The sequence below is a fragment of the Sarcophilus harrisii genome, chromosome 1 (genome assembly GCF_902635505.1).
Source record: "Sarcophilus harrisii chromosome 1, mSarHar1.11, whole genome shotgun sequence".
NCBI classification, from domain to species: Eukaryota; Metazoa; Chordata; class Mammalia; order Dasyuromorphia; family Dasyuridae; genus Sarcophilus; species Sarcophilus harrisii.
The window spans coordinates 1,956,879-1,983,561 of NC_045426.1; the positions used below are offsets into that span (position 1 = coordinate 1,956,879).

Here is a 26,683-nt window from a genome sequence, read left to right on the forward strand (position 1 = left end):
CATACATCTTTCATGGAAAGAAAATCTCCCCTTCCACTATTCATCACGCCATTATGTATCCCAAGTAAGGATTTTGCTGTTTAATGTTCTATCTAGAGCCCAAAGAGTTTAAGAGTCTATGAATTTCTGGACAGCCTTGCAGTGCTGGACAGCTCCCATCTCTCTGGCTCCCTGGCTCTGCCTCTGCCTTCGTCCATCTGTCTGTCTCTCCTCCTTTCGTCATCTCTCCTTTTCTCTCCATCTGCCTTCTACCTGTGATTTTCTTGCTCTCAGAGCATCTTCCCTAAACTTTAGAAGAGCTCATTGGTCTTCTCTCTTCTTATCTGAGCAACCAGCACTAGGGTTTTACTCAAAGGGGCTTGTTTAAGCCTGCCTTGCTGCCCTGGCCCTCTTGAGCTCACACTCGGACAAAGCCCTTCCCTTAGTCCCTTCTCTCCCATCTTCTGGACCCGGGCTTCAGCTGTAAAGCATTTCCAGAAACTCCCTTTCTCCCTTCTTTGAACCCTGAGTGAATGGAGGATCTCCGCAGAGGCAGCTCAGCCAGGAGGCTGGGTTGGGAATCTTGACTCGGCCAGGTGGATGGCCCAAGGGTCGGGGTTACCTGACAGACACCTTGATGTCTTGTCTTTAGGCTGACCACAAAGGAAAATCCTTGCTTCTCTTTGCTGACTTTGTGGTTCCCTAGCCTGAACTGTATTTTTGTTGAATCCATCTGGTATAATGCCCACGTCCTAAAAGGCACCTCTTCTTTAAGAAATCACAGCCACCTGGCAGCGATCGCCCTGCTGCTCCCTTACTCAGCTCCCCCTTCAGTCCAGAGAGATGACATCAGTGTCTTGTTTTGCCATCTCTACCCACCTGTGCCAGTGGGCATTGGGACCGCAGTTTCCTAGGAAGCCGGATATTTGCCCACCTCGTAGCCCTCAAAGCTCCTTGTCCCTATTCCCCGGGAACTATTCGGACCCATGGACAAAGCTCCTGGCTCCCGCCTCATCCAAGATCCCAGGCTGCCACTGGTCAGGCACTGAAGCAGCTTTATTTCCCTTCCCCTTCCTCATTGTGGCTGCCTCGGGAGTGCAGCTCAGCTGGGACTGACCTCTCTGCTGCAGACTATGGCTCCCATTCCCAGAATGAGAGCATCTCAACTCCAGCCAATGGCCCAGCTGCTAACCCTGCCTGTTCCTTGGAGGAAGCAAGTGGTGGCCTGTTAAGGGACAAGCCAAATGTCAACGGTCTTCGCTCGGCATTATAGGAACAGGTGTCTGCTGCTCTCATCCTGGCTCTGACCTTGGCAGCCTGGGGGAGGTCCCATATGGGGTCTGGGCGTGGGGCTGGTGCTCCCTGGCACGGGCCTGCACATAAGCAGCTTGCTGGCTCGCTGTGGAAGTTCTCAGGAGAGTCTGGGCTCCTGTGCTTCATGCAGGGATTTATGATTCCTGGACCCACAATTCAGACACGTTCCCATCTACCTCATACACAGAACCAATGGGATTAGGAGTCCTTGGAGCTGGGGCTGCAGGAAGCCCCCAGTGTCTAGCAGTCCAGGGTCATGGCAGAGGGGAGGGGGCCGGGGGAGATTTGAGAAACAAGAGCAAACATCACGGACTTCTCATCACAACGACGTGGGGCTCCCTGTACCCAGCTGGGGCCCAAGGGCATGTATGACTCAGAGAGCATGACATTAAAAGCACATAACTCAGTGACAAATGGAAATTCACCCAATTTATTCATAGAACCCACCTCCAAAGCCGGGGCCATGGACAGAATAGGAAGGGTTAGTGTCTCCTTAAGGAGGAAAGAAGGCTGCGGTTACAGTTGGCTTCTAGGCAGTGCTTATCTCTGGAGACTAGAGAGAGCCGGTGGGAGCTCACCCACCAGCAGCCATCAGGATCCAGGTGCCCGGCAGCTGAGCAAGAATACCGCTTGCCTGTGGCAGCTGCAGAGAGGCTGGAGGAGACGGGGAATAGAATGTGGAGGGTCTTTTAATCAAAGGAGTGAAGGAGCCTTTTAAGCCCAGTTCTTTGAAGAGAACCGAGTTAACCAATTGGCGAGGGGTTGTATTTCCAATAGGGAAGAAAGGTCATCTATAGTTCCAATGAAGGCCTGCCATGAGCTTTCTTACGCCTAAAAAAGAACGTAAAGGATCCCACGTGCTTTGCTACCTGTTTCCTTGCATATTTAGTAGCCTTAAGTTTTTTTTAAAGACTAGGGGATTAATAATGAGAGGCTCATAACATAAATGTGTATATGCAGGTATATATATACAGAGAGAGAGAGAGGGAGAGAGAGAGACAGAGACAGAGACAGAGACACAGAGAGAGACAGAGACAGAGAGAGAGAGACAGAGACAGAGAGAGAGGGAAAGAGATCCTACATGTGTAACTACAGTTGGGAAAGGCCGTTTCTCCAATTTATTAAGTAAATATATATTACTTTTATATTTTGAGACATATCCTCATTGTATTCATATAAATATATAAAAGAAATACTACTTCACATACTAGAGTAAAGGCTCTGAGCTTAGCTGAGTAATTGAAAGAGATGTTACATTTTAGTCATTGAGGAGGAAATATTAGATCAGGGATGATGAAGTTAAGTGTATGGACCAGCTACGTGTCCCCTATACATGTTTGGGAACTCTTTCAGTTTCCTGCACACGGTTGCTCTTCCTATCCTGGCTACACTAGGGTGGCAAGGTAGAAGGCTAGACTGGAAGTCAGGGAGCCTCTGGCACCAGTCATCTTTCTGTAAGCCGCTGCTTGACCATAGACAGTAGATGCCCCAGCTAGCCAACACTGCTTCCAGCTCATTTCTAGAGCCCCCTCCTCTAAAGAATCCAGAACTGGAGCCTGGTCTCCTTACCAGATAAATTAAGGGGTTCGATGAGATCCTCCCAAGGAATCCAAGGCCTTGGTTTAATGTCTCCTATTCAAAGGCTCTATTGGATCAATAGAACTTGTGGTAACTCAAAGCTATTGGATGGGACAGAAGATAAAGATGGGGAGCTGAGATTGATCAAGAGTGGGCTATGACATAAGCAATGAAAAAATGTCCGGCTGTCCTTATTAATGACAAAGAAGTGACATGTAAATCATCCAGGGAAGGAAGGTAGGCTACGTGCATGGAAGTGGCTGCCAAAGAAAGAGAGTGAGGGAGCTCAGGTCCCAGCTTAGGCTACTCTGGCTTGAGAGGAGGGCAGAGAGACATGGGGAAGTCTCTAGCACTTGGGGCGGGACTTCTCTGGATGAGATAAGGCGGCAGGGCATCAACAAGGCTGACACAGGAGAAGCTGCTGAGGAGCAATGTTACACTGATTTTATATCCCTACATGTACATCTATTATCGCTGAAATATTTAGAGGTAAATGGATCGAAGGATAGCTATACATGAATACTGTATCCAATTTCTTTATTCAATTCAACAATATGGATTAATCCCCTACTGTCTGCAAAGCACTTCTCAGGTCAGAGGTGAAAACATTGTGCCATCTGCAGAAGCAGCTCTAGCTGCCCTTCCAGGCGATGTTGGAGCTCAGAGTTCAACCATCACTTCCTGATTGGCCCAGAAAGCAATCTCCCTGTGGGATGGCCCCTCTCTCTGTGTAGTTCTTGTTTCTGTGAACTCTGGGGTGACACTCAGAAAAGAAATCACAATCTAGAAATAGAACAAGTGATAATGGCAACAAATGTAGTTTCCTTCTAACATTCTGTACACAACCTTCCTTCCCCCTGCTCCCCCTTTCCCTATTCTTCCTTTCTTCCCTCGTTCCCTCTCCTTTCTTTCTCTCCTTCCATTCCTGCTTGCTATATTTATTAAGTGCCTATTATGTATACGACTATGTATGTATCAGCCTCTGGGGGATATCCCAAGATAAATATAATTTAATCTCTGCTCCAGTGAAGTTTGTACTCAAGTAGGGGTGACAGAGTATAGCCATGTATTCGTAGAATGTTAGCTGGAATATAATGCCACATATAAGGAATGAAAATCAAGTCTCCCCATATCCTAAACAAACGCAAACAAACACGCACAACAGCAAAACCCTAAACCAACTGACTAGTCTTGCCTAGACACCATTGAGGCCTCCAAACATTATCTTCTCCCAAAACCAAACTGTTGAAGGGACAGCCAGAGCTAGTTTTTCTCCGGAAAGGCAATGACCATGGGGCTGAGGTAGCTTATCTGCTGGGGCAGCTCATGACCACAGCTTAGAAATGACTCATGTTCTGAATAATGCAAAAACAGGCTTGGAGCAAGATGAACCCCAGCAGGAATTGGGTCTGGGCGTTAGAATGGCTTAAAGACAGTCTTTGGTGGCCAAAAATGGAAGAGAAGTGTTATTGATCTCAATAGGTTACCCTATTTATATGCAATCAGCAGGATGAAACGTGCTGGGAATCATCTTTACAAAGGTAGCATTAGGAAAATGACTTCTCCCTCCTCAACAAGGACAAGGCGTCCCCCCACAGGCTGTGAACCCTGCATCATTCCAGGACTCCTGCCTGTGGGCCCTGGGCAAGTGCTCACGGGGCAAGGGTAGCGTTATTGTGAGATGGCAAGCCCCACAGGCCAACTCTTCCGAAGCTCTTTCTAGCATAGTGACAATTGGCATTGGAAGGGGGACAAAAGAAAAACTTGGTGGCCCTCTTCTTCCCTCATTGTGGACTTTTTAAACTTCTTGTTTTCTTCTGAGACATCTACAATCCTTCAGTCTTTTGAAAGCAACATGAGTTGCTTGCCAAGTAATTATTATTACTTAGCATTATTATTGTTCGCTTCTTTTCTTCCAGATTGTCCTTGACTTCTGTATGTTTGCATTCCTGGTCCTTCATTTTCTCTTTTGCTTCTTTGGTGACATTTGCACCATGGATTCATTTTCTTTTTTTAATATTCTGCCAATTATCTCTACTATGAAGTCTATAAATTGTGTTTCCACAAGTCTTATTTCTCTCTTAAACCATTCAGATACATCTTGCTGGGATTCCGTGCTTTCTTGGGAATCCATAGAACCCTCTACTTCATCAGGCATTGATTCATTTTCTTTTTGTGCAATATTTATTCATAGATATTTGGGCTCATTTGGGTGACCTGTAAACCATAGATCCTTCTGTTGTTAATACCATTCCTTCTGATTTATTGATGTGGTTTTTAACTGAGTTTCCTTCCTCCTATTGTAGTCTTTGGTTATTTATTCTCCCGTGTCTCTCTATGTATTACTTCTTCCCCTTTGATGGATTTTCCCAGGGGATCTGAGTCCCTACTTGGCTTTGATGGCCGGTGTGCCATATATCTCTTGTCAATAACAAGTGCTCCTGTTTGTCGGTCCCAATGAGACCATTCTTGTGCTGCTCTTTTTCATACTCATCCTTTTCTCCTTTGTCTCACTATTCATTTCACCCCAAAAGTCAACAGTGGTTGCTGAAGAAGTCATTTACTAGGGATAAAGAACTAACTCACAATATTGATATTGACAGTTAGCATTATTCATTTATCCAGTAGGCTTCCAGTAAATCATTAGTTTGGATTTTGTTTGGTAGGTAGTGGGGATTCATTAAAAGGCATTGAGAAGGAGCGAAGGGCACATGCCAAGGAGCATCTCTGAGGAGAAGGCAAGACTGGTCCTGGGAGGTACTGGAAGCCTTTCAAGGAGCTCCATCAGGAGGATCCTGCCGCAGTCCATGCATGAGTCTCTGTGAATACCACCTTGGGGACTGTGGAAATTCCAGGTGGATTGGAGCCTATTAGAAAGGAGTCGCTTCCGTTTCTGGAAATAGGAGCTACTTGGATGAGCCTGGGGATTTCCCCCAGTGGGATAATCATTTCATACTCCATTCACACCAATTGGCTGCTGCCATTTGTAGATTCCCAGGTCTCCTTTCTTCCCACAAGTTATACATTGTTCCAATATCCCCAAAATTGTAATTCCATGATACTGTTTATCACATCAACTAAATGTGTCCACGGATGCCCTCACAGAAGTGAGAATTACAGAGTTACATAGTGAGAATAGAGTTACATAGTTAAACACTTTCCATTGGAGTAGTGATACAAGTATCGGTAGCTCCCATTTCCTCTGGGGGTTCTTTTTGTTGGTACCGAGCTCTCCTGTGTCTTGCAGTTGTGTTGTGACAGTGTTTGTTCCCTAGAGCTCAATGGAGTTAGACCAAGAACCTTGGGGGGGAGGAGGGAGGAGAGAGACCCTGAGGGTCATCCTATGCTCTGGTAACTTAGACTAAGTGATCAAGGGATTGTTGCGGGAGAGATCTTCAGATCGTCTTCCTATGATGGAATCACTGAAAAGTTCCTAGACCCAACAGAAAGGGAACACTTGGGGAATGGTCTGTTTTCCTTTGTAGCTCTAACCAGTAGCAGACTTCCTGGGGCATAACAAGCCTGAGCAAATGCCTGTTGATTCTCCGGGCCCAGGTCACCTTGGCTGCCCCTTCAGAGCTCTTCACTTGGATTTACTCGCCCCTTGGGCATTCTCCATCTTCCTTGCTCATGGGGAGTGTGGCAATTCCCACTTCTGGGGAAGTGCCCCCCAGGGCTGCTTAGAAGAAGGGCCTCCTGGAGGCCAGCCAAGTAGCTTTGTTCTCACTCTGTTGTCTGGGGTGAGAGGAGTGAGGGAGAAGGAGTCATGAGCCTGAGCATCTCAGGGAGTTACTACTTTGAGGAATTCTAAGCTGTTTTTCATAAGATTTGTCCATTAAAATCATTGTCAATATTATGATTTCACAATCTGTAAATGAATAGAAAAGCATATGCTTGTGTTTATGTTCTATCTGGTTGCCATATCCCACTGACTCGGTCACACCTCTATGTTCTCTGTGTCTGCCTCTTCTGTCTGTCCTGTTTCCATCTTCCTGTCTCCCCCTCCTTTGCTTCTCTCTCCCTCTATTTCTCTCCTCTCCTCTCCCATACCTCTGTCTCTTCCTCCCACTTTCCCTTCCTCCTTTTTCTTTTTCTCTTTTTTCCCTCTCATTTTATTTTCTCTCCCTCTGTGCCTCTATCCCTGTCTCCCTCCCTCTGTCTTCTTCCTTTTCCTATCTCTGTGACTCTGTGTATATCTGCCTCTCTTTCTTTGTCTCTGTCTTTCTCTCTCACCCTCCCTCCCTCCTTTCTCTCTCTTTTTCTTCCCTTTCCTTCTGTGTTTCTGTCTTTTTATCTGTCCCTCCATCTCCATTTCTCTCTCTGTCCCTGCCTTTCCCCTGCTTCTCCTTTCTTCTCCCCTCCTCTTCCTGTGACTCTATGTCTGTTTTTCTTTCTGTTTCTGTCTGTCTTTCTCTGTCTCTCTCTCTGTCTCTCTCTGTCTCTCTCTCTGTCTCTCTCTTTCTCTCTCTCTCTCTCTCTCTCTCTCTCTCTCTCTCTCTCTTTCTCACCCTCCCTCCCTTCCTCCCTCCTGTCCCCCTGTTTCTTCTCTTTCCTTCTGTTTCTGCCTCTGTCTTTTTATCTGTCTCTCCATCTCTGACTCTCTGTCTCTGTCCCTGCCATTTCTCCCTTCTTTCTTTTCCAATCTCTGTGACTCTGTGTGTGTGTCTTTGTATCTCATTCTCTTTCTATCTCTGTCTGTGTCTCTGTCTCTCCCTGTTTCTGTTTCTGTCTTTGTCTCTGGCTGGCTGGCTCTCTCTTTCTGTCTGTTTGTCTCTCTCTTTCTCTGTCCCCGTGTCTCTGCCTCTCTCCCTCTTTATCTCCTTCTTCTTTCTCCTTCTCCTCTCTCTGTGACTCTGTGTGTCTCTTTATCTCTGTCTCTGTGTCTCTTTCTTTGTCTCTGTTTCCATCTCTGTCTCTCTGTCTCTGACTCTATCTCTCTCTCTATCTCTCTACATCTCTCTGTCTCTGACTCTCTCTACCTCTCTCTGTCTCTGATTCTCTATCTCTCTGTGTCTCTGTCTCTGACTCTCCCTCTCCGTGTGTATGTCTGTCTCCTCGTGCCTCCTTTTGTACTTTTTCTGGGGGCATCGGTTTCAGATCTAAGAGGCTTTTTACTTCTTTGTGGGGTGGAGGAGGAAGGGGGAGCCCTCTCAGCTGCATCTGCAGAACTTCTAGATCCAGAGAAAGAACTCCGGAGGCAGGTGTGACCCAGGGTTAGGGGACCCGGCTTGGAACTGGGACCGGGGACTTTGCCGGGCTCTTGCCGAGGGCGAGGCCGTCCGGGTGCAGGGTGGCCACATGCCTGGCCCCGGGCAGAGCTGTAGTCCGGGAGCCAGGGGAGCTGAGCTCTCCCCTTAGCACCTCTGTGACCCCCTTCCCAGGCACGGCAGCTCCCACTCGGAGCTTCAGTCACCTCATCTGGAAAGTGCGGGGGCGAGCTCTGTGACGCTCTCCCCCTTCCCCGAGCTTTCAATCCCATAGAAGCTGTGGGAGCGCTCCCCTGCCAAGGCGCCCTCCCCCACGGAGGCTGTCATCTCTTCACGCTTTCCCTTTGTCTTCCTTCTCACCACCCACTCCCGGTGACTTGGATCCTCGGTCTCAGGCAGGTGCGGCACACAGAAGCGGGGTGCCCCTCCCCCTTCCCCCCCCCCGGCAGGGGGCTTCTTGGCAGCCTTGGAGAAGGCCTAGGGGGCACAGGGGCAGGACCCCGAGAGGGCCGCGGTCTCTGTCCTGGACCAGACCATTCTGGGAGAGGGGGCTGAGGCCGGGCAGGGCTGGGCTCTTGGTCTCTGCCGTGGGGGAGGAGGTTCCTCCCCCCCCACACACAAAAGGATCATGTTTGGGGGAGGATGCTTAGCTCCATGAGCCGCTTCCGATAAATGAGGGCTGGCCACCAGCCCCAGCAGGCGAAGGGGCCGTCCTGGGGCTGGGGCTTGTCCCTGAGTGATGCAGCAGACCAGGGGTGATGATTCTACTTGCTGGGGGTCCCTGGACCCACGGGCTTGGGGGCTGCAGTGCTCTCCTGTGGGCGCTGGACAGGCCCCCCCCCCCCCCCCCCGGTTTTGTGGCCAGTGCCAGCTTGAGGCTGGAGCTAGGCCTGGCACTGCCCTCTGGGACAACAGGTGATGGAGCTGGGGCAAGGGGGCCCACTTGCCTCCAGCTGAGAGGCTGCTCCCCGGGCTCCAGAGGTCAAAGGCTGCTGGCCCCAACCTCCACTTCATCTTGCTTAAGGAAATCCAAGCTCAAGTCCATCTCGGCCCCTGGGAGTTCTGACTCGATTGAGAATCATCCGACCTTCTTCCACACATCTCCCCCAGCGGCAGCGAGATGTCGCATCCAGACAAACAGGAACTGGGTCCGCTCTGAGCTCCTGACCCCGTTTCTAGTCCACAAGCAGATTCTGGACAACACCGGGGGCTGTCAGTGCTCAGGGCCGTAGGATCTGTGGCGTGTGCAGGGAAGGCGGGGCCTCCGAAGAGACCCCATGACGGAGGTGGAGACGCCCGATCCTCGGGCCTCTTCCCACAAGGGAGTTCTGACACCTTCCCAGTCATATCCCTCTCCTCCCCCCTCACCAAGGATGACACAGGGCCCTGTTTGGGAACATCTTCACATCTGGACCCTGGGGTTTCCCTCAGTTCTCCCAGTGGGTGCAGAGCCTTGGCTTCCAGCAACGTTCGGATGGATTTATCTCTGGGCCCTTGCTGCTAGACAGCTTTTGTGTCCTTTCTATGGACAGGAAAGTTGGGCGCAGTTGTCCAAGTGGCAGCAGACGGCCCCCAACCTGCTAGTTTGTGCCAAGGGAGGGTAGGGAGAAGAAAACCTGCCCTTTGTGAGCCGGGCCGGCCAAACCATCCGGGGAGGTTCTGGGACCCCCCCCCCCCCGGGGAGGAAACTGAGTGCTCCAGTCTCCAAGGGTGAAGTTTGTCACGCTCAACCCAGCTCGGCCCTTTCGGACCAGACTCCATCTGGCTCGGTAATCACCATTGTCCCCCTGACTCCCTGCGGCTCCAGGCGGCTCTTCTCCAGCTCGATGGCCCAGCTAAGAATTACTGGCTGTGGACTCGGGAGGAGGCGGCTTGGCACAAATCTCCACAGTGAGCGGGGCCAGCCTGGCATTAGAGGGAAGCCGATCTTCAATCCTGTGGCCCAAGGAAGAGGGAGGTCCCATGGAGGGCCTGGGAGATGTGTGAGGGGTAGTATCACCGAGGGCCACCCTGGCCGGCTCAGGGGCCCCCGTCTGTGATGGAGCACGCAGAGGACTCGAGGGGAAGGCAGCGACTCCTTCCCTGACTGGGCGGCCAGTGCTGTGTCTCTCTGGACAGAGGGAGAGGACATGTGAGGTCCTCTGAGTAAGATGATCAGCTGCGGGACCGTGGGCCACCATCATGGGCTCCAGAGGCCACAGGCCACCTCCGCTAGCCCCGAAAGGGAGCAGTTGACAAGGCCCCAGAGTGACTTGATGTTGCCTTAGCTTCTCGGGGGATGGGTAAGATGGAGGGACTGGAGAGACAGACACTGCCTCCTGAAGAAGCAAGCACCCCTCACCCCTCGGTGCTCAGTCCCAGTGGGACTGCTGCCAGGCAGAGGGACGGAAGCCATGCGCTCAAAAACGAGCACCAGAGAGTGGCTCTAAGCTCCCTGGGGCTTGTGAGGACACCGCTTCCCACGGAGGGACTGAGGTTCAGGGGTTCCCATGGAAGAGCCACCTAAGGCTCAGCAGCAACATGCACTGGGATCCGGGACCTTTTTGTGCCTCCTTGGTGACCCCGACAAGCACCAAGAGACTGACGTTCAGGGGTCCCCATGGAAGAACCAAGCCCTCTTTTCTCAGATACCACGCTGAGGCTCAGCAGCGACATGCACCGGGATCCGGGACCTTTTCGATCCTTGGTGACCCCCGACAAGCATCAAGATGCCCCCACCTGGTGCCAAACTGGAGTATGAGAATGCCCATCGCGTCACAGGGGACACCCAGAAGGAACCCCACGGGTCTAAAGCGTCTCAGAAATGTCGGAGCCAGCCAAGGCCCAACTGCCGAAGGCTCGCAGAGCTCCTTTAAGGTGGGAGCCTCTGCAGAACATTCAGTATTCCACAACAATCCAAGGCGGCGATGAGAAGGCGCTGTGAAGACCACTGGATCCAAGCTCCTCATTTCCCATGGGAGGAAGCGAGAACGATGGCTTACCTAGGATTATGTGCTCACGAATGCCTGGGGTGGGATTTGCACCCCAGACTTTCAGACCCCCAGTGCCATGCCTTAGCCAGTGGACCGCCCTGCCTTTTCCTCTGTAAGGCCCCGATGGGCAGTGGTTCTGGTCATACAGCCTAGCGATCAGGGCCCTTCTGTTGTGTAAAGTGAGGCAAACCACTGCTTACAAACCCATGTTAATGGGGCAAACACTTGAGAGTTTCTTCTGCAACTTTTCCCCTCTTTCCCCCGCTTTCTCCTTCCACGCCGTTGTCTATGTGATTTTCACTGTGTTTAGGGGCAGAGGGGTCTCAGGAGGAGGCTGACCATAGAAGGACTTGGGTGAGGAGACAGGGGAGCCAAGGGGTTGGGAGAGAGGACCATTCTCTCTGTGGATGCCCTTGTGCCTGCCCTCTGCCAGCTGGAGGAGGGAAATGGATGCAAGAGAGACCCAGGTAAAAGAAGCAGGAGGTCAGATTCGAGGGAAGGGGTAGAGCAGACACATTCTGAGGAATCAGAGAAAGGGAGCACCATTAAGGCAAAGACACTGAGTGCAGCGAGGAACCCGAGAAGCTGCCGAAGTTCCCCCCGCCTCTGAGAGGGGACACCGGCCCTTGTGGGCTCCTGCTGGGGAACTCTAAGTGAATTCTAGAGATAAAGGAGAGGATGAAGGCAGCAGCGGCGTGTGGGCAAGGAGAGGGGGAGCGGAGGAGGAAATGAGGGGGAGAGGGAGGATCTGGGTGTTTGGGGATGAGCTGATGGACAGAAAGCACTTTGTACATGCTTGGGCACCAGAGAAACGTCAGCCATGATTCATTGAAAGATGGGGGGAGAGGATGCGGGACAGTGGGGAGTCTGGAGGAGAGGCGAGGGCGGCTGGTCAGACCTGGGGAGGAGACACGTGGGGACAGCAAGAGAGAGGGACTGCTGTGAGCCAGACACCAAGGGAGGTTTGAGACTGAACAGAAACCAGGCAGGGGGAGGGGCAGGGGTAATTGGGAGTCCTGCCCAGGTTCAGTGCTTGATCTTGGGTTACCTAGCCCAAAATCTTTGTAGAATTGAGAAGAGAAAATTATGTATCCGTGAGTGTATATGGAGAGACAGAGATACAGAGAAACACAGAGACAAAGAGAGATAGACACAGAGATAGAGAAGAGAGGGAGAGAGAGAGAGAGACAGAGACAGAGGCAGAGGCAGAGACAGAAGCAAAGACAAAGAGGGACAGAGAAAAACAAAGTCAGAGAAACAGAATCATCTTTCCCCCAGATTTTAGCCCCAAAGCTTCTCTGTCTCCTCTTTCTCCCACTTAAAACTAAGACTTTTCAAAATGAGAAGATCCCATCCCTGGAAGAGACAAGTCCTTGCTCAAAGGCACATGGCCCCTGCTTCAGACTAAGTCAGCTCTGGCTTCTTTTTCCTTGTATGGGGGAGGAGGAAGACACTGAAGGCCAGATTCAGGAGCCTGGAGGATCTTTTCAAAGAACTCTATTATTCAATCATTGATAGCCTGGAGAAGGCACCAATCCCGACTATTTACAGACTAGGAAGCCAGGACTCTGAGAACTGATCATCAGTCCAAAGCAGAGTTAACTGAGACCATCTCCTGGTCTGGAACTCAAGCTTTCTGACTCCTCCTCCAGTGTTTCTCTCCCCCCCCCCCATAGCCCTTTTCCCCCGACTGCATGCACAGATAGTTTTCACTCTTCATTCCTGTAAGCTTCTGAGCTCCACGTTTTTTCTGCCCTCTCCCCAAGAAGCCGCCAAACTGTCAGAGGCCATACATGTGCAATCATTTTGAGCCTCTTAGTCATGTTGTGAAAGAAAGGGCAGAACGAAAGGGAAAAACACAAGAAAGGGGGAAAACACAGTGAAAATAGCATGCTGCAATCTGCCTTCGGTTCTTCAAAACAGCAGAGGAACAACAGTGCTTAACTTGTAGTCCTTAAACTTATCAAACCCCACCATATTTTTATCGTTGTATTTTCATATAATTGATTCAGCTTACAGTCCTGTCTTTTATTTGATGTGTTTAAGAACCTGACCCTGCCGGCCAGAGAACTACTCTCCTAATTGTTAAAAGGGCAAAATTGCACAGACAAGGGCCAGCACTCCTGCTCCAGGGAAGGTGCTGGCCCCAAGGAGCCTGGACAGGATGGGAAGGACTGGAAAGGACCCCTGGTGGCCACAGGTCATCTTTTCAGCTCTGATCTGAAAGGAGGAATCTGAAGGAAAAACTAGGGTTGGAAAGAGGGGGCTAAAATGAGGGAGACGGATTTGGTGGCCGGGACCCAGGACTGGGGCAGGAGGGGGAGAAGCAGGAAGCATGGGGGAGGGGGACTTTGGAAGTCAGGGCAGGAGAAGGGAAGACAGAAGCTGTCAGATGCAACAAAACTGAATGAGAGTCACACGTGCCAGCGCTTTGTGGGGAGGCTGGATATGAGAACAATGGGCTTTGTTCGAGCACAGAAGAATGGCACTGGTGTGTTCTGATAGCAGAGGAGCCAGTTTCTCCAGAAAATCTGCACAAAGCATTCTGAGGCTTCTGGGATGGGGGCCACTGGCCTTTGAGAAAGGGGCTCCCTCTCTCCCCCCTCAGCTCTCTGGGGTCCGAGTAATAAGCACAATCATTTTTAGAGCATGTTAGCTTTGTCAGCTCATTTGATCCTCATAACAATTCCCCGAGGAGGTGTCATGGCTACCCTTGATTTGTAGATGAGGAAATTGAGACACAGGGGGGTTCTGAATTCGGGTCTTTCCAGCCCCCCCCCTCCAACCACCGAGCCGCTATTTCCGTAACTGCACGGTGTCTGTGTGTCTGTCTGTCTGTAGTCTGAGTCTCTGTGTTTTAAACTCATCTGGCCCCACCCCACCCCACCTCTGCCTCTTAGAACTGAGGCTTTCCAAATAGCAAAACTCTCCTCGGAAGAAACTCCAGATCTTGCCCACGGGGAAATACCCTGGAGGCAGCCTCTGACCCGGAGGCTAGAGGTGGCCCCAAACCCCGAGCCGGTTTCCGAAGCTTTGGGGAGCAGCCAGGGCATTGCGCCTGTGACCTCCTCCATGATGGGCACGATAGGCGATCTGTGGCTCCCCGAGAGGGAAAGTTTCAGGACTGGGGCAGAGCGGGTAGTCCAGCGATCCGGCTTGAGCCGCCTACAGGCCACGTGAGACAGGCTGCCTCTGGAAGGAGTAAGGGCTCCCTGACCCTGAGGATGGAGATGAAGGCTCCTCAGCCTGCGTGGGCGTGACTAGACAGACTCCCAGGTGCTCAATTTCCCGCGATGAGCCTGTGACTCACCGTGGTGGTGGCGTGGAAAGGAAGGCAGGCAGGATGGAGACATCGTATCCCCCAGGGCCAGGGAGAGATTAGCGCCGCTGGGAAAGTCACCGGTTTAGAAAAAAGGGCCGCTCTTTCCTGTTTAAGCTGCCGCGGGGGCACGTGGGGAGAGGCGCAGGGGGCCCTTTTCTGGCCCTTCGTTCCCCTCACTTCCATTTATTTGATTGGGGTCAGTCCCGAGCCCAGGGCATGCAAAGACCAAAGAAAGGGGGGTAAGCTTGGGCCCAAAGAGCCGGCATTGTGGCGGCAGGGGCAAGGGCCAGACCTTGAAGATAGACGGGGGATGCCATGTAGAGGGCAAGGGAGATGGAGCAGCTTCAGGAGGGAGGGAGATGAGGAAAGCACAGGGAGGGATCTCTAGTGATCCCCAGCAGTTCTTCAGGAGAAGCTGGGGAGCACCTGGCGGTGCTCTTTGCCTCTATCCCATCAAACTCTCTGTGATCCCATTTGGGGATTTTATTGACAGACACACTGGAGTGGACGCTTCCTTCTCCGATTCCTTTTACAGAATAGGAAGGTGAGGCAAACAGGGCGCAGGGACTTGCCCCGGGCCACACAACTGGGAAGTGTCGGTAGCCCGATTTGAGCTCAGATCTTCCAGACTCCTCAGTCTCTTTGTTTCTCATCCCACATATGGAAAATGGGGACAGTTATATTTTCCTCCTGGGAGAATTATTCTGGGGCTCAGCTAGGACTGCCTCAGAAAACCCTGTGGAAGACTGGAGTGTTTGGGCAGTAATGTAGTGCAGCCAGAGGGTAATGAGCGGAATCAGCGGGGGCCCGCAGCCTTCCTGCCGGCTCTGGGCCTCCGCACAGGTCATTTCTATATGGGAAGCAGGAGGAGGGAGAGTGAATGACGCATAAGGATGCTGGGGGACGAACGTCCCCCGGATGCCGAGGCTGGCTCCGGTGTTCCCAGCCACCATAAATGGCAAGAGGAGAGCTTTGCTCCCGGGCGCCGAGAACCGAAGCCTGAGTAGATCCCAGACTGGGGGAGAAGCATGCGTGGCCGGGCCTGGCTGCGGGAGGAGGCCTTTGAGGCTGGGGGAGAGCCCCTCGGGGCTTCGGTCTGTCTCCCAGACCGGGCGGCACCCCTTCGGAGTCTAGGCCGCTCTCAGCAGAAACCTGCATAATTAGGGGGACTTCAAATCAATTGGCTAATCGATCCTCCGCAAGTGTTTGGTGTGTTTTTCCCCCCTCAGGCTAATCAGCCATTAAGTTGTTTAAATAAAATTCCTTTAATCCCCCAATTAACTGCCTGCCAGGACTAGAGAGGGGTTGGGGGCAGCTGAGGGCAGCGGGGGCCCTTGGCGAAGCACAGGACTCCCTCCCCCCACGGCTGACCGCTCATCTTCGTGCCCACTGGGGCCTGTGCGGCCCGCGCCCGGGAGCGCTCCGACGGACTCGTTAAGTCCGCCGGATCCTAGTGAAGTCCAGCCCAATTCCCCCATCGCTGAACCCGAGCACGTCTAATTAAAAATCAGGCGAGGGGGAGGTCAGCATAATGGAGGGAATAAACGAGTGACCCTGGAAGGAGGGGAGGCTGCCGGCGAGCGCCCGGGCCCCTGTCAGAGCGCGGGAGAGGGAGGCCCAAGGCCCCGGCCCACTTGCCTCCCGCGGGGATTGTGCGCGGGGGGCGGGGGGGGGGTAGCGGGCGGGGGGCGGGCGCGAAGCGAGGCCCCCGAAGGGGGCAAAGCTCTTCATGGTGTGTTTTGCTTTGCTGGCAGACCAGAGCAAAGGTTCTGTGAACATTTAAAAGATGACAAAGGTGAAGAAGGCCAGAAGCGGTTTATCTTGAAGCGAGATAACTCTAGTATTGATAAAGAAGACAATCAGGTTCGTGCTCCTGCGGGAGGGCGTGGCTAAGCGTGTGCTGTGGGGGCAGGGGGGCTGACTGCTGCTCCGGGCTGTGCTCTGGCTGCCTCCCCCCGGACCCCGCGGCCGGGCCCCGCCCTCCCCGCCCTTCCCTGGGCCGCTGGCGCTGCGCGGGGCTGCATGGGCGGGGCTTGGCACGCGCAGCGCGGCTGCTGCATGCGGGGACGGGGCGGGAGGGGGGGGGGGCGTCCGCGCGATCCCCGGCCCCGGGGGGCTGGGGGCCAGCCGCGCTCCGGGGCGCCCGGTAACTCTGGTAGTGATTCCGCTCCCTACAGCTGTGTCCTTCCGCTGTCCTTCAGCGCCAAATGAGCGGGCTCATCAGTACGCCGGAGGGCCAGCCGGGATAGCCGGACTACCTTGCCATGGTGAGGCCCGGCGGATTTCGCAAACCTTCTCTCCCGGTCTCCGCCCACGGAGCCGCTTCCCCTCCGAGCCGCGGCCCCCGCCCCGCCCCGCCCCGCCCCGCCCCCGGCGGTCCCAGGCCTTGGCTTGTTTGCATGAAATGGGCCGGAGCCCGCTCTGCGCTCTGCGCGTGACTGCTTGTGACTGGCTAGCGGAGTCCTCGCGGCCCAGCCGGGGCGTCGCCGGCCCGAGGGGCGAGGGAGGGAGCGGGGCCGGGCCAAGCGGACCCAGAGGCGGCGCCTTTAGCCCCCGGAGGGTCTTTGAAGTGGCCTTTGGCGTTCGAGTTTCCGGAGGGCGTCTGAGGGCCCGCCTGGCTCTGTGCTTCCCAACTTGGCCTCCCTCTGAGAGGGTGAGGGAGTCACCCCCGACTCCTCGGGGAACTGCTGACCCCAAGTTTAAGCACTGCCTTTCCCTCGGTTCTCCCTATCGCTGTCCCCCCATCATATCTTGGCTCGATGCAGGCTGGCTGTGAAGCCGGCACCCACCCAAAGCCGCGCTCTGTCGGGGCGCGCTGAACGAAAACAGGAATGGATGCGACGGACGGACGGACGGATGGATGGGATGGATGGGATGATTGGTTGGACGGATGGATGGATGGAGGGAGGGAGGGAATGAATGAAAGCCCGGGGTATTATCTAGTTAAAGGAGCCACAACTAGAGAGCGACTCTGGGAACCCCGCTAAGGCGCACAAGGCAGCCGCTCCTCTGCTGGGCTCCCGGGTTTCACTGGCAGAGCAGATGTGGATTCCCATTGACTAAAAGCCGATTCCGATCCGGATGTAGCTGGGAGCTCCTGAAGCTCTTGGGGAGGTTCCGAAGCGGTAGATTCAGAGTCATCTCCACTCAGTCCATATTCCTCACCCCATTTCACTAATCCCTAAATCGTCTTGTGCTTCTCCCCCTACAAGGGGTTCCCTCCTCCTTTGCTTAGCAGTAGCTTAGAACGACAAGAAATCTGCCTCCTCCAAGCCCTGGGTGTTCAAATGGGTACCAAGTCTATGAGAAGCCTTCCCAGGGCAGAGCTGCACCCTCCCCCCCCCCACCTGGGCTGTCATTGGGCTGGTCCCCTCCCCCACACGCTCACATAAGCCTGCACACCGCCACCCAAGATCGGGCACCTTCCCCGGGCCTCTGCCCTCGGGCTGGTAGAGTCCAGGGTCTGACTTCCTTGCCTCCAGGTGGGCCATTGTCATCACCATTGCTGATTCTCCGCTGACAGTGACTTCTGGGCTCCCCCTCTCGGCTCTGCTTGTGTAACCCTCCTGATTTTTCTTTCTGTTCAGCAAAACAGAATTCATCCATTTAGAGATGACAAACGAAGTAAATCAATGGAAGAGAGAGAAGAGGAGTATCAGAGAGTGAGGGAGAGAATATTTGCACAAGATGTGAGTAGTTGTTTTAATTGCCTCTTCAGCGCTCTATGGTTCTCAGCTTCAGGCAGCAGCCTTCCCTGAGATGGAGCCCCTGGCGCTGCGGGCCGGCAGCCTGTCATGGCAAGGGAAGGAAGAAGGCAGGAAGGAGGGAAGGCAGGAAGGCGAGAAGGAGGAAAGGAAGGAAGGAACGAAGGAACAAAGGAAGAAGGGAGGGAAAGGGGGAAAGGAACGAAGGAGGTAAGGAAGGAAGGAAGGAGGGAGGGAAAGAAGGAAGGAAGGAGGGAAGGGAGGAAAGGGAAGAAGGGGGGAAGGAAGGAGGGAAGAAGGGAGGGAAAGAAGGAAGTTAGGAAGGAAGGAAGGGATGAGAAAGAGAAAGGAAGCAAGATTTCCATTTTTTTACATATGTTAGCAAATTGTACTAAGAATTTATTTGCAAATATTATTTCATTTGAGATTCACAACAACACTGAGAAGGGACTTAGCTGGGTTTTAGGAAGAGGAGAGAGAATTGAGGGGCACAGGCTGACATGGCCCCATGGGTGTGACTTCAGGGATGGCTCTTAGGGACCATGAAACCATGGAACTTGTAGAGAAAGAGAGACTGAGAACCCAGAATTGGAAAAAGAAAAGAAAAGAAAAAAATGTTAGCAGATTAGAAATTATTTTTGGGAAAAGGCTCTAATGTTTTTGGGGTAGTGTGCATGTGAATGAGAGAGAGAGAGAAGGAGAAAGAGAGAGAGAGAGAGAGAGAGAGAGAGAGAGAGAGAGAGAGAGAGAGAGGAAAAGAGAATGTTTTTTGTTTTGATTTCTTGAAACCCAGATATCTGACAAAAAAGGGCAGCAGTAATGACCCGTGCTTACACACATACACTCACACTCACACACACACTCACACTCACACACACACACTCACACTCACACTCACACACACACACACACTCACACACACCCCTTTCCCAATCCTAGACGACCTTAGAGGGAATCTAGTGGCATCCCTCCATTTCACGAGTTAGGAAATTTAGGGCGACGCAGCTCAGACCAGGGGAGCGCGTCCCTCGCCCTCAGCCGCCCGTCCCAGAGCTTTCTGGAGCCGCTGCTCAGCCTTCCTCCTCCTCGGCGTGGGGGCCCAGGCGCTCTGTCCCCGATGTTCGGAGAGCTCCGGCGCTGGCTCATCCCTCTGGCCTCTGTCTCTCCCCTTTGGAAAGCGCTGCCTCGGGCGGTTGGCGGCTGCCGGGGCTTGGCCACTGCCTCCCCAGGAAGCTTGGGGGCGGCCTGAGAGCTGAGCCAGAGCCTGCTCCGAGGTCTGGAGCCGCCGGCCCTCCTCTGGCTCGGGGTCTTTACCTCCGTTCAGGCTTTACCAGGAAAGAATCCCTGTCTCCCTGTTTGTCCCAAGCCTTTCTTTGCCGGGGTCGCCTTCCCACCTTGGGGAAACGTTATTTGAAAGGGGGCGGTCCCTGGGAGCAGGCGGTCCTCGTCCGAGCAGAGGAGCCCGGCTGTCTCCGGAAGGCAGCAAGAGGCAGGAGCCCGTCTTCAGGCAGAGCGGCCGCGGGCTCCCCCCCCCGTGGGTCCTTCTTCCTCAGGGCCGCCCCACGCCTCAGGGGAGGGATGTGCTCCGTCACTAGCCTGACGGTGGTCACGGCCCCCAGAGGGCGGGGGCTCCGGGCCAGGCTCCCGGGCGGGCAGCGGCAACTTTCCCTGGCTCTCCTCCCCAGAGCGCTTCTGGAGGGCGAGGGGCCCATCATGGCTCTTAGGCGCTCTGGAAGCAAGGCTTGTTATGCAGACGATGCGTTGTTAATAGCTCGCCTCCATCCCAGAGCGGGACATTTAGGACCCGCAGGAGAGGGAGCCCTTCGGCAGTGCTTTGCGGGGTGGCAGCCACTCGGAGAAACTGAGGCCGGGGGCGGCCGCGGAGCGGGAGGACGTGGAGCCAGAGCCCGCCTCGGCCACTTAGGGCCCTTCCGCGGGGACCTCTGGGGCCTGGCAGGGAGGGAGTCGGACCGGCTGGTTCTAACTCCTCTCTGCCTGGGCCTGGGCCACGTGATCCGGGTCCCCCGCGGTAACTAACTTGGCCTTGGGGACCGTGAGCACGAGCCGCTCCCCTCCCCGCCGCAGCCGGACCCCTCCCCTTCTCCCGCTACCGAGGATGACCCAGTAGGCCCGGGTGGGAGCCTCCCCGTGTTGTTCCACAAAGGATGCTGAGAGAGAGCGGCTGGGAGGGAGGCGGGAGGCTCCCGGACTGTGGGAGGGGCTGGGCGCCCTGGGGCTGGAGCTCGGGCTCCCCGGCATGAAGACCTGCGTTCAAATCCTAGTCAGACGCTTGGGGGCGGAGTGATGCTGGAGGTGGCTGCGGGAGATGGGCGGGGAGCAGGAGGGGCCGAGACCAGCTAGCCTGGCAGGGCCGGGGCCCCTCGCCGGGCAGAGGAAGAGTGAGCAGGGACTGTTGTCTCGTTTCTGCTCTGGAGGCTGGGAGACGGACCAGAAGCCCCCAGACTCACCCTCCACTTTGGCGGGCTGGGAGCCACCAGGGCCTCCCCCTCCTCCTCTTGCTTCTCCCTCTTCTCCCAGAGGTGGGGAGAGGTCTCTGGGCGGGGGCGGGGGCGGGGGCGGGGCCCGTTGCAGGACTGTCTCCCCTCTAACTAACTGCTATGGCTCCCCCGGGGCGCCCTTAGAGAGGAGCGCGGGCCCTGCCCGCTTGTATCCGCCCCCCGGCCCCTCAGTCGGCCAGGAGGGACGAGCAGAGGCGGGACCCCCGGGGCCCGGCGGGGGAAGCCGGGCAGGCTGGCGGGCAGAGGGAATGGCCCGCGGGAGTCACCGTTCGGGCCGCGGCCTTTCCCGATGACTCCGTGCAGCCTCCCCGCGTGTGGCAGGGCCCGAGGTGTAAGCAGCAGAGCGCGAGCCGAGGGTTTGGGGAGGGCGCGGCCCGATGGCGCTGGCAGGGGAGGAGGCCGGCTCGGGCTGCGGGGCCGCTTCTGTTCCCCTCGAAGCTGAGACCGGAACATTTGCCAAAAAATGAATCCAGCGGTGTCTTCTCCGTCGTTCGTGCGCTGCCCCAAGGGAGGAAGGGCCCCAAGGGATGCCTCGGGCCTCATCCCGGGCGGGATGTCAGGGAGTGATAGGGTGCCCGGTGCCCGAGGAAGGCTTCCCAGGCGGGCGGCCGCGCCCCCAGCCAAGGCCCCGGTTCCCCGCCCTCACTGGCGGCCATCGCTCCGTCCGTGTCCTCCGGACACGGCCCCCCCTTGCTGGGAAAAGGCTGGTCCCCACACCCGGCCGGGCCCGCGGTCTCTGAGCGGTCTGAGGGAGGACATAGGTTCGGGGTCCTTCTGTTCCCCTCTCGCCTCCGCTTCCCTTCATGGCAACGTCCCCCACCCCCCCACCTGTGCAGTGTCCCCTGGACCTTCCTCAGAGCTGTCCCCGCCCCACGGGGCACCGTGGCCAGGGAGAGAAAGGGAGAGGCCGGCCGGGCCCGCCCCAGAGCTGAGGGAGGAAGTGGAGAGGGGGCACGGCCCGGGATGGAGGCCAGTTTTCTCCCCAGCTCCTGCCAGTCCTCTCCCCATGAGAAGGCCCCAGCCACCCGGGGCCTTCTCGAGGAACAAGTGGTGGTCTTCCAGGGCTAAGGGGGCTGCCGCGGGGCTGGCTCTGACTGGCGGGCTTGCGGCTGCATGGTGTGCGCACTCTCAGCTGGGCCGGGTGCATGCTCTCCCCCAGGGGCTCCTGGGACGGCCCAACCTCGTCGGTCTGGGAGGGGGCTCGGAGACTCACGCCTCCTCCAGCAGAGCCCCCGGCCCGGCCGCCACGGCCCGTGAGGCTGACCAGGCTCCCCTGGAGCCAGCTCTGGGAGAACCCCAGAAAGCGGCCGGCGCGCGGCCCGGTTCTCTCGCTTCCTATCCTAGAAGATAGCGACCTTCTCCATCCAGGGGGACTTAACCAGGCAGGAGCGGCCGGCTCTCCCCATCTGACGCCTGCCTTTTTATTTTTCAGTCAGTTTGCTCCCAGGAAAGCCTTTTTGTGGAGACCAGGTAAAAAGGACCTTCCTTTTCTGTGTCGTAAAGAACAGTGCCATCCTGTGCCCTGCGTGTCCGTGCCCCTGCTTGGATCCCTGCATGATGCCCCTTGTGTGTCCGTGTGTCCGGACTCTGCCGTGGAATCTGTCCGTAACTGGCTCGTTTCTAAGGAAAACTCCCAGTCACTTCCGAGAGCCCAGCTCTCATCCTCACCTCCCTGGGCTCAGGACCCTCCGACATCGAGGCTTGATGAGGGGGCGGGAGAACCGAGCTGTCCCTCAAAGCAAGCACTGCCGGCCCCCAGCCCCTTATCAGCAGGAGGGAGGGGACAGCCCCCGGAGACTCCTGTATCAGCTCAGTGACTGATTGGGAAGTGGAAGGGGGGGTTGGGGGGGGGTGACAGGAGAAGGGAAAGAGAAATTTGGCCCAAGAGAGGGCAGGGGCTTGGAGTTCCTGCTACTGCCTGGGAGGGGGGGTGTAGAGCAGCAAGAGCGAGCCCCCTGCCCAGGTACGTTGAGACCCCCATTTACTGAAACGCCGCTTTTAGGAGGAGGCAGCCCTGGGGGGGGGGAAGGGTCGGCGTCCCTCCCAGCTCAGGCTCTCAGGTCCCACCTCTGGGGGCATTCGGCCCCTGCCCCACCACTAACCATCCCTGGGACTGGGGCCCCACCCTGAGGTCCCTCTGGTTCTGATGGGGGGGGCCCCAAGGAGGCGCAAAGCGAGGCAGCCTCCTGATCTGGAGGAGCCCGTGCCACAGGGTGGACCCCAGGCCCGGGTTCTCTCACTCTGGGCAGTGTCCCACACAGATGCCCATCCGGGGGTGGCAAGTCAGTGACCCCGAGCCCCCGCCCCCCACGTTCTGCCTACTGAGGCCCTGAGCTCCGTGGGCTCCCTCACCCTGAGCATGTGCTCTCTGCTGTGCTGGGTGCTGCCCAGTCAGATGCCAGCCGGCCCCTCTCTGGCCACAAGGCCGTCCTGAGCCCTGTCTTGGGCCACGGGCCTTCTGCCATTTCCAGTGAGCCCAGGAGACTCTTCCCTCTGGGAAAGGAAAGTGGGTGAACTGTGAGGGTCACTGGGTGGGTCGGCTCACATGTACAGCGCGGTGCTGGGGGGGACCCACTGGGCCTCTGCCTGTGTGTGCAGTGTTAGTGTGTGTGTGCTCAGTGCCAGCATGTGTGCAGTGCCAGCCTGTGTGTGCCAGCGTGTGCTCAGTGCCAGTGTGTGTGTGCACTGCATCTACTCTTGGGGGGGTGGCAGGAGAAGCTGGCGCTGCCAGGTGCCTGAGGGCCAGCCCCCACCGGCAGCTCCTGTCGGCCACCCCGAGAGAAGCAGAGGCTCAGAGCACTCCCGTGATGGCCCAGGCCCACTCTCGGCCAGGGAGCCCTGCAGGGCTCAGCAAGCCGGCCTCTCCCTGGGATCCTGCCAAGCCCTCCCAAGCAGAGACGCACGGCTCCTGAGGCACGGGCAGAGGGTGCGGGGGAGCGGGCACCGCGCCCGGGCCCCCCTCCCCACGACACTTACTGCGAGAGGGCCGGGGCCGACCACGACGGAGAAAGCCCTCTGGGTGACCTGGGGCAGTCGTGATGCCGGGGCCCGTCCTGTGGGGCCTGGCTTCTAAGGGGAGGTGGGTCTGGATCCCTCAGGTGTACATACATGCCAAGTACATGCACACGCCTGCACGCAGCGCACATGTGTGCACACAGTGCACACGCCTGTGCCCATGCACATCACACATGTGTACATGTGCATCAAGTTCATGCACACATGTGCACACACATACAGCACATATGTGATCACACACATGTGCCCACCTCACACCTGGCACACACATACACCACACATGTGAGCATACACCTGTGCCCACCTCACAGCCTGCCCCCACATACACCACACACACTGCACACACACGTGCCCACCTCACAGCCTGCCCCACATACACCACACATGCGTGCACACACACATGCCCACCTCACACCCTGGCGCACACACACCACACATGCATGCACACACATGTGCCCACCTCACACCTGGCACACACATACACCACACACGTGAGCACACACCTGTGCCCACCTCACAGCCTGCCCACACACACACCACACATACTGCACACACACGTGCCCACCTCACACCCTGGCACATACACACACCACACATGCATGCACACGCATGTGCCCACCTCACAGCCTGCCCCACATACACCACACATGCGTGCACACACACATGCCCACCTCACACCCTGGCACGCGCACACACACACACACACCACACATGCATGCACACACCTGTGCCCACCTCACAGCCTGGCACACACACACCACACACGTGTGTACACACACGTGCCCACCTCACGCCCCGGCACCCACGCCTCAGCCACCGAGCATCCGGGCACACAGGCATGTGTCTGTGCCCGCACGTGGCACGCCCCCACTGACGGGCACATGCAGCCAGCACAGAGCCGCGCCCGTGCTCACACGTGTCCTGCCGCCGGTCCGGGCCCCCCGAGGGGGGGGGGTTGGTGCATGTGTGGGATGGGGGTGTCCCAGGTGTGCGCGTTGCCCCTGGGGCTCTGTGCATGTGTGCATGTGTGTGAAGCCTCCTGCTCCCCCCCCCCGTGCTGCCGCCCTAGATGGGGCAGAGAGCCGAGATCCCGCTGCCGTGCCCCCCGTGCCCGCCTGTGCCCGCTGCCGGGCGCCTCAAGAACCTCAGGCTGGGCTCCACCATTGGTTCTTCTCTCCCAGGAGGCTCTTGGAGGACAGTAGCCTATGCAAGGAGACCCGTAGGAAAAGGCAGCAGTTTAGGTTGGTATGGCCTCCTTTCTTCAGTGTGCTTTCCAAGGGTCCGGGGCACCGTGTGAAGGAGGCTGGGGGGTAGGGCTCGCTTGGAGCGATGGGTGCCGGGGGTCTGCGAAGCCGCGGGTTCCGTCTCACATTGGGGGGTTTGAGGCAGTCGGGTTAAGTGACTGGCCCAGGTCATGCAGCCGGGAGGGGCCCCGCTTGACCTCGGGCCTCCTGACCCTGGGGCCGGTGCTCCGGCCCCCGCACCGCCCGCCACCCGGCGAGTTTCGCTTCAGGGACGCCCGCTCGGGCCGCTCACTTTGGGACACAGGCCCTGGCCGGCTTTGGGCCCTCCCGGGGCCCAGTTAGGGCCAAGCTCTGCGGGCCGACCCCCCAGTGTCAGGGACAGGGACCTCAGAAAGAGAGCCCCGCTCTGTGTCTTCTCCCACACCTGGACAGGGACTCATGGGGGCAGCACTTCCTGCCGCGGTTAGTGTGGGGACGTCAGATTGGGCTCCTTGGCCTGGCCCTTGTGGCCGCGGCCGCTCTGGGGGCTCCTGGGAGCCTGGGGGCCAGAGTCTGGCCCCCAGCCAGAAGGAAGGAGGGAGGCCACCTGGCTGAGCCCCCCGAGGCTGGGGCCTGGGGGCCTGTGGGAGCCAGGGTCTGGCCTCCGCCCAGAAGGAAGGAGGGAGGCCACCTGGCTGAGCCCCCCGAGGCTGGGGCCCCAAGGCCTGTGGGGGCCATAGTCCGGTCCCCACCCAGAAGGAAGGAGGCCACCTGGCTGAGCCCCCCAAGGCTGGGGCCCCGGGCTTTGGGGCCTGTGGGGATTAGCTCCCATCCCCCTGGCCAGGAAAGCCCCCCTTGTCCCAGCACCCAAGTGTTCCCATGCTGAATGGAGCACAGTTGGGCCCCTGGGGGCAGGGGGAGCTAGAGAAATCAGGGAGGACTGTTCAAATGCTCCAAGACTTTTGGAACACCTGTCCTTGCCACAAATGGCGGCCCTTGCAGCCGTCCCCACTAAAAACGTGGCAAACAAAGGAGCGTGTCCCAGGGTCAGATAGCCCCCCGCCCTGGGCCGGGGGGCAGAGAGCAGCCGGCACAGGGACAGCTGCCAGCTCTGGGGGCCGGAGTCTGCTCCAGAGCCGGCCCAGGAGACAATCAGTGGCAAAGTCCTGGCCCTCCCCAGAGTCCAAGGGACCCGCAGGCCTCTGCCCCTTCCCTTAGGCCCAGGGGCTGCAAGGCCCGCACTGCGCCCTCCCTGCCCTGCCCTGGGCACAGAGGTATCACCTCAAAGAGGTGCTCTAGCCCAGCCTTGCCCTGCCCCCTTCTGCCAGCCAGCCAGGGGCAGGGCAGACATAGTAGCTGCCCACGGGCCAGAGTTAGCCAGCCCGCTGTGGCCCCCATGGCCGCGACCCCAAGGGCCCTGAGGGGAGGTTCTGGGTCTGCGCTTGGGGAGGCTGCGGAGGAGGACCTGGAGGGCAGCAGAGGCTGCTCAGGCTCCTGGGAGCAGGTCCTCTGGGCCTGCTGCCCATCTGCTCTTCAGAGCTGCCTACAGGGGCTTTGGGGGAGGTGGGGGCCCAGGACCCCAGGAGAGGGAGCCACCTTGCCAGATACAAGGCCCAAGCCCCTCCCTGATGCCCGATGGGGACAAAGGCCTGGGGAGCTTTGGCTGTGGGGCCTGGGGGGGGGGTTAGGTGCCCTCTCTGCCCCCTGCCCCAGGGGCATTTCCTCTGCCAGCGGTCAGGTGGGAAAGCTTGTGGTGAGAGCAGGCAGAGGGAATGGAAGAGGGCTTTCCGAGACTTTTCGGACCCAGGATGGAGAAGCCCCTTACAGATAGCTGAGATCCTCCCAGGGAT

General features: G+C 56.8%; 1 protein-coding gene across 14 annotated transcripts in view; it reads left to right on the plus strand.

The window, feature by feature from the left end:
* Nucleotides 1-26,683, plus strand: part of ARPP21 (cAMP regulated phosphoprotein 21) — a 138,771-nt gene that overhangs the window by 64,834 nt on the left and 47,254 nt on the right. For 5 of the 14 annotated variants that reach the window (XM_031951380.1, XM_031951388.1, XM_031951403.1 and 2 more), the window contains 4 exons: nt 16,127-16,235; nt 17,960-18,061; nt 22,028-22,065; nt 24,792-24,851. In XM_031951380.1, coding sequence (XP_031807240.1) covers nt 16,127-16,235; nt 17,960-18,061; nt 22,028-22,065; nt 24,792-24,851 — 309 coding nt within the window. Of the gene's footprint in view, nt 1-16,126; nt 16,236-16,549; nt 16,640-17,959; nt 18,062-22,027; nt 22,066-24,791; nt 24,852-26,683 lie in introns of those variants that run through there. The other 9 variants (XM_031951412.1, XM_031951457.1, XM_031951434.1 and 6 more) reach the window with 4 other exon arrangements.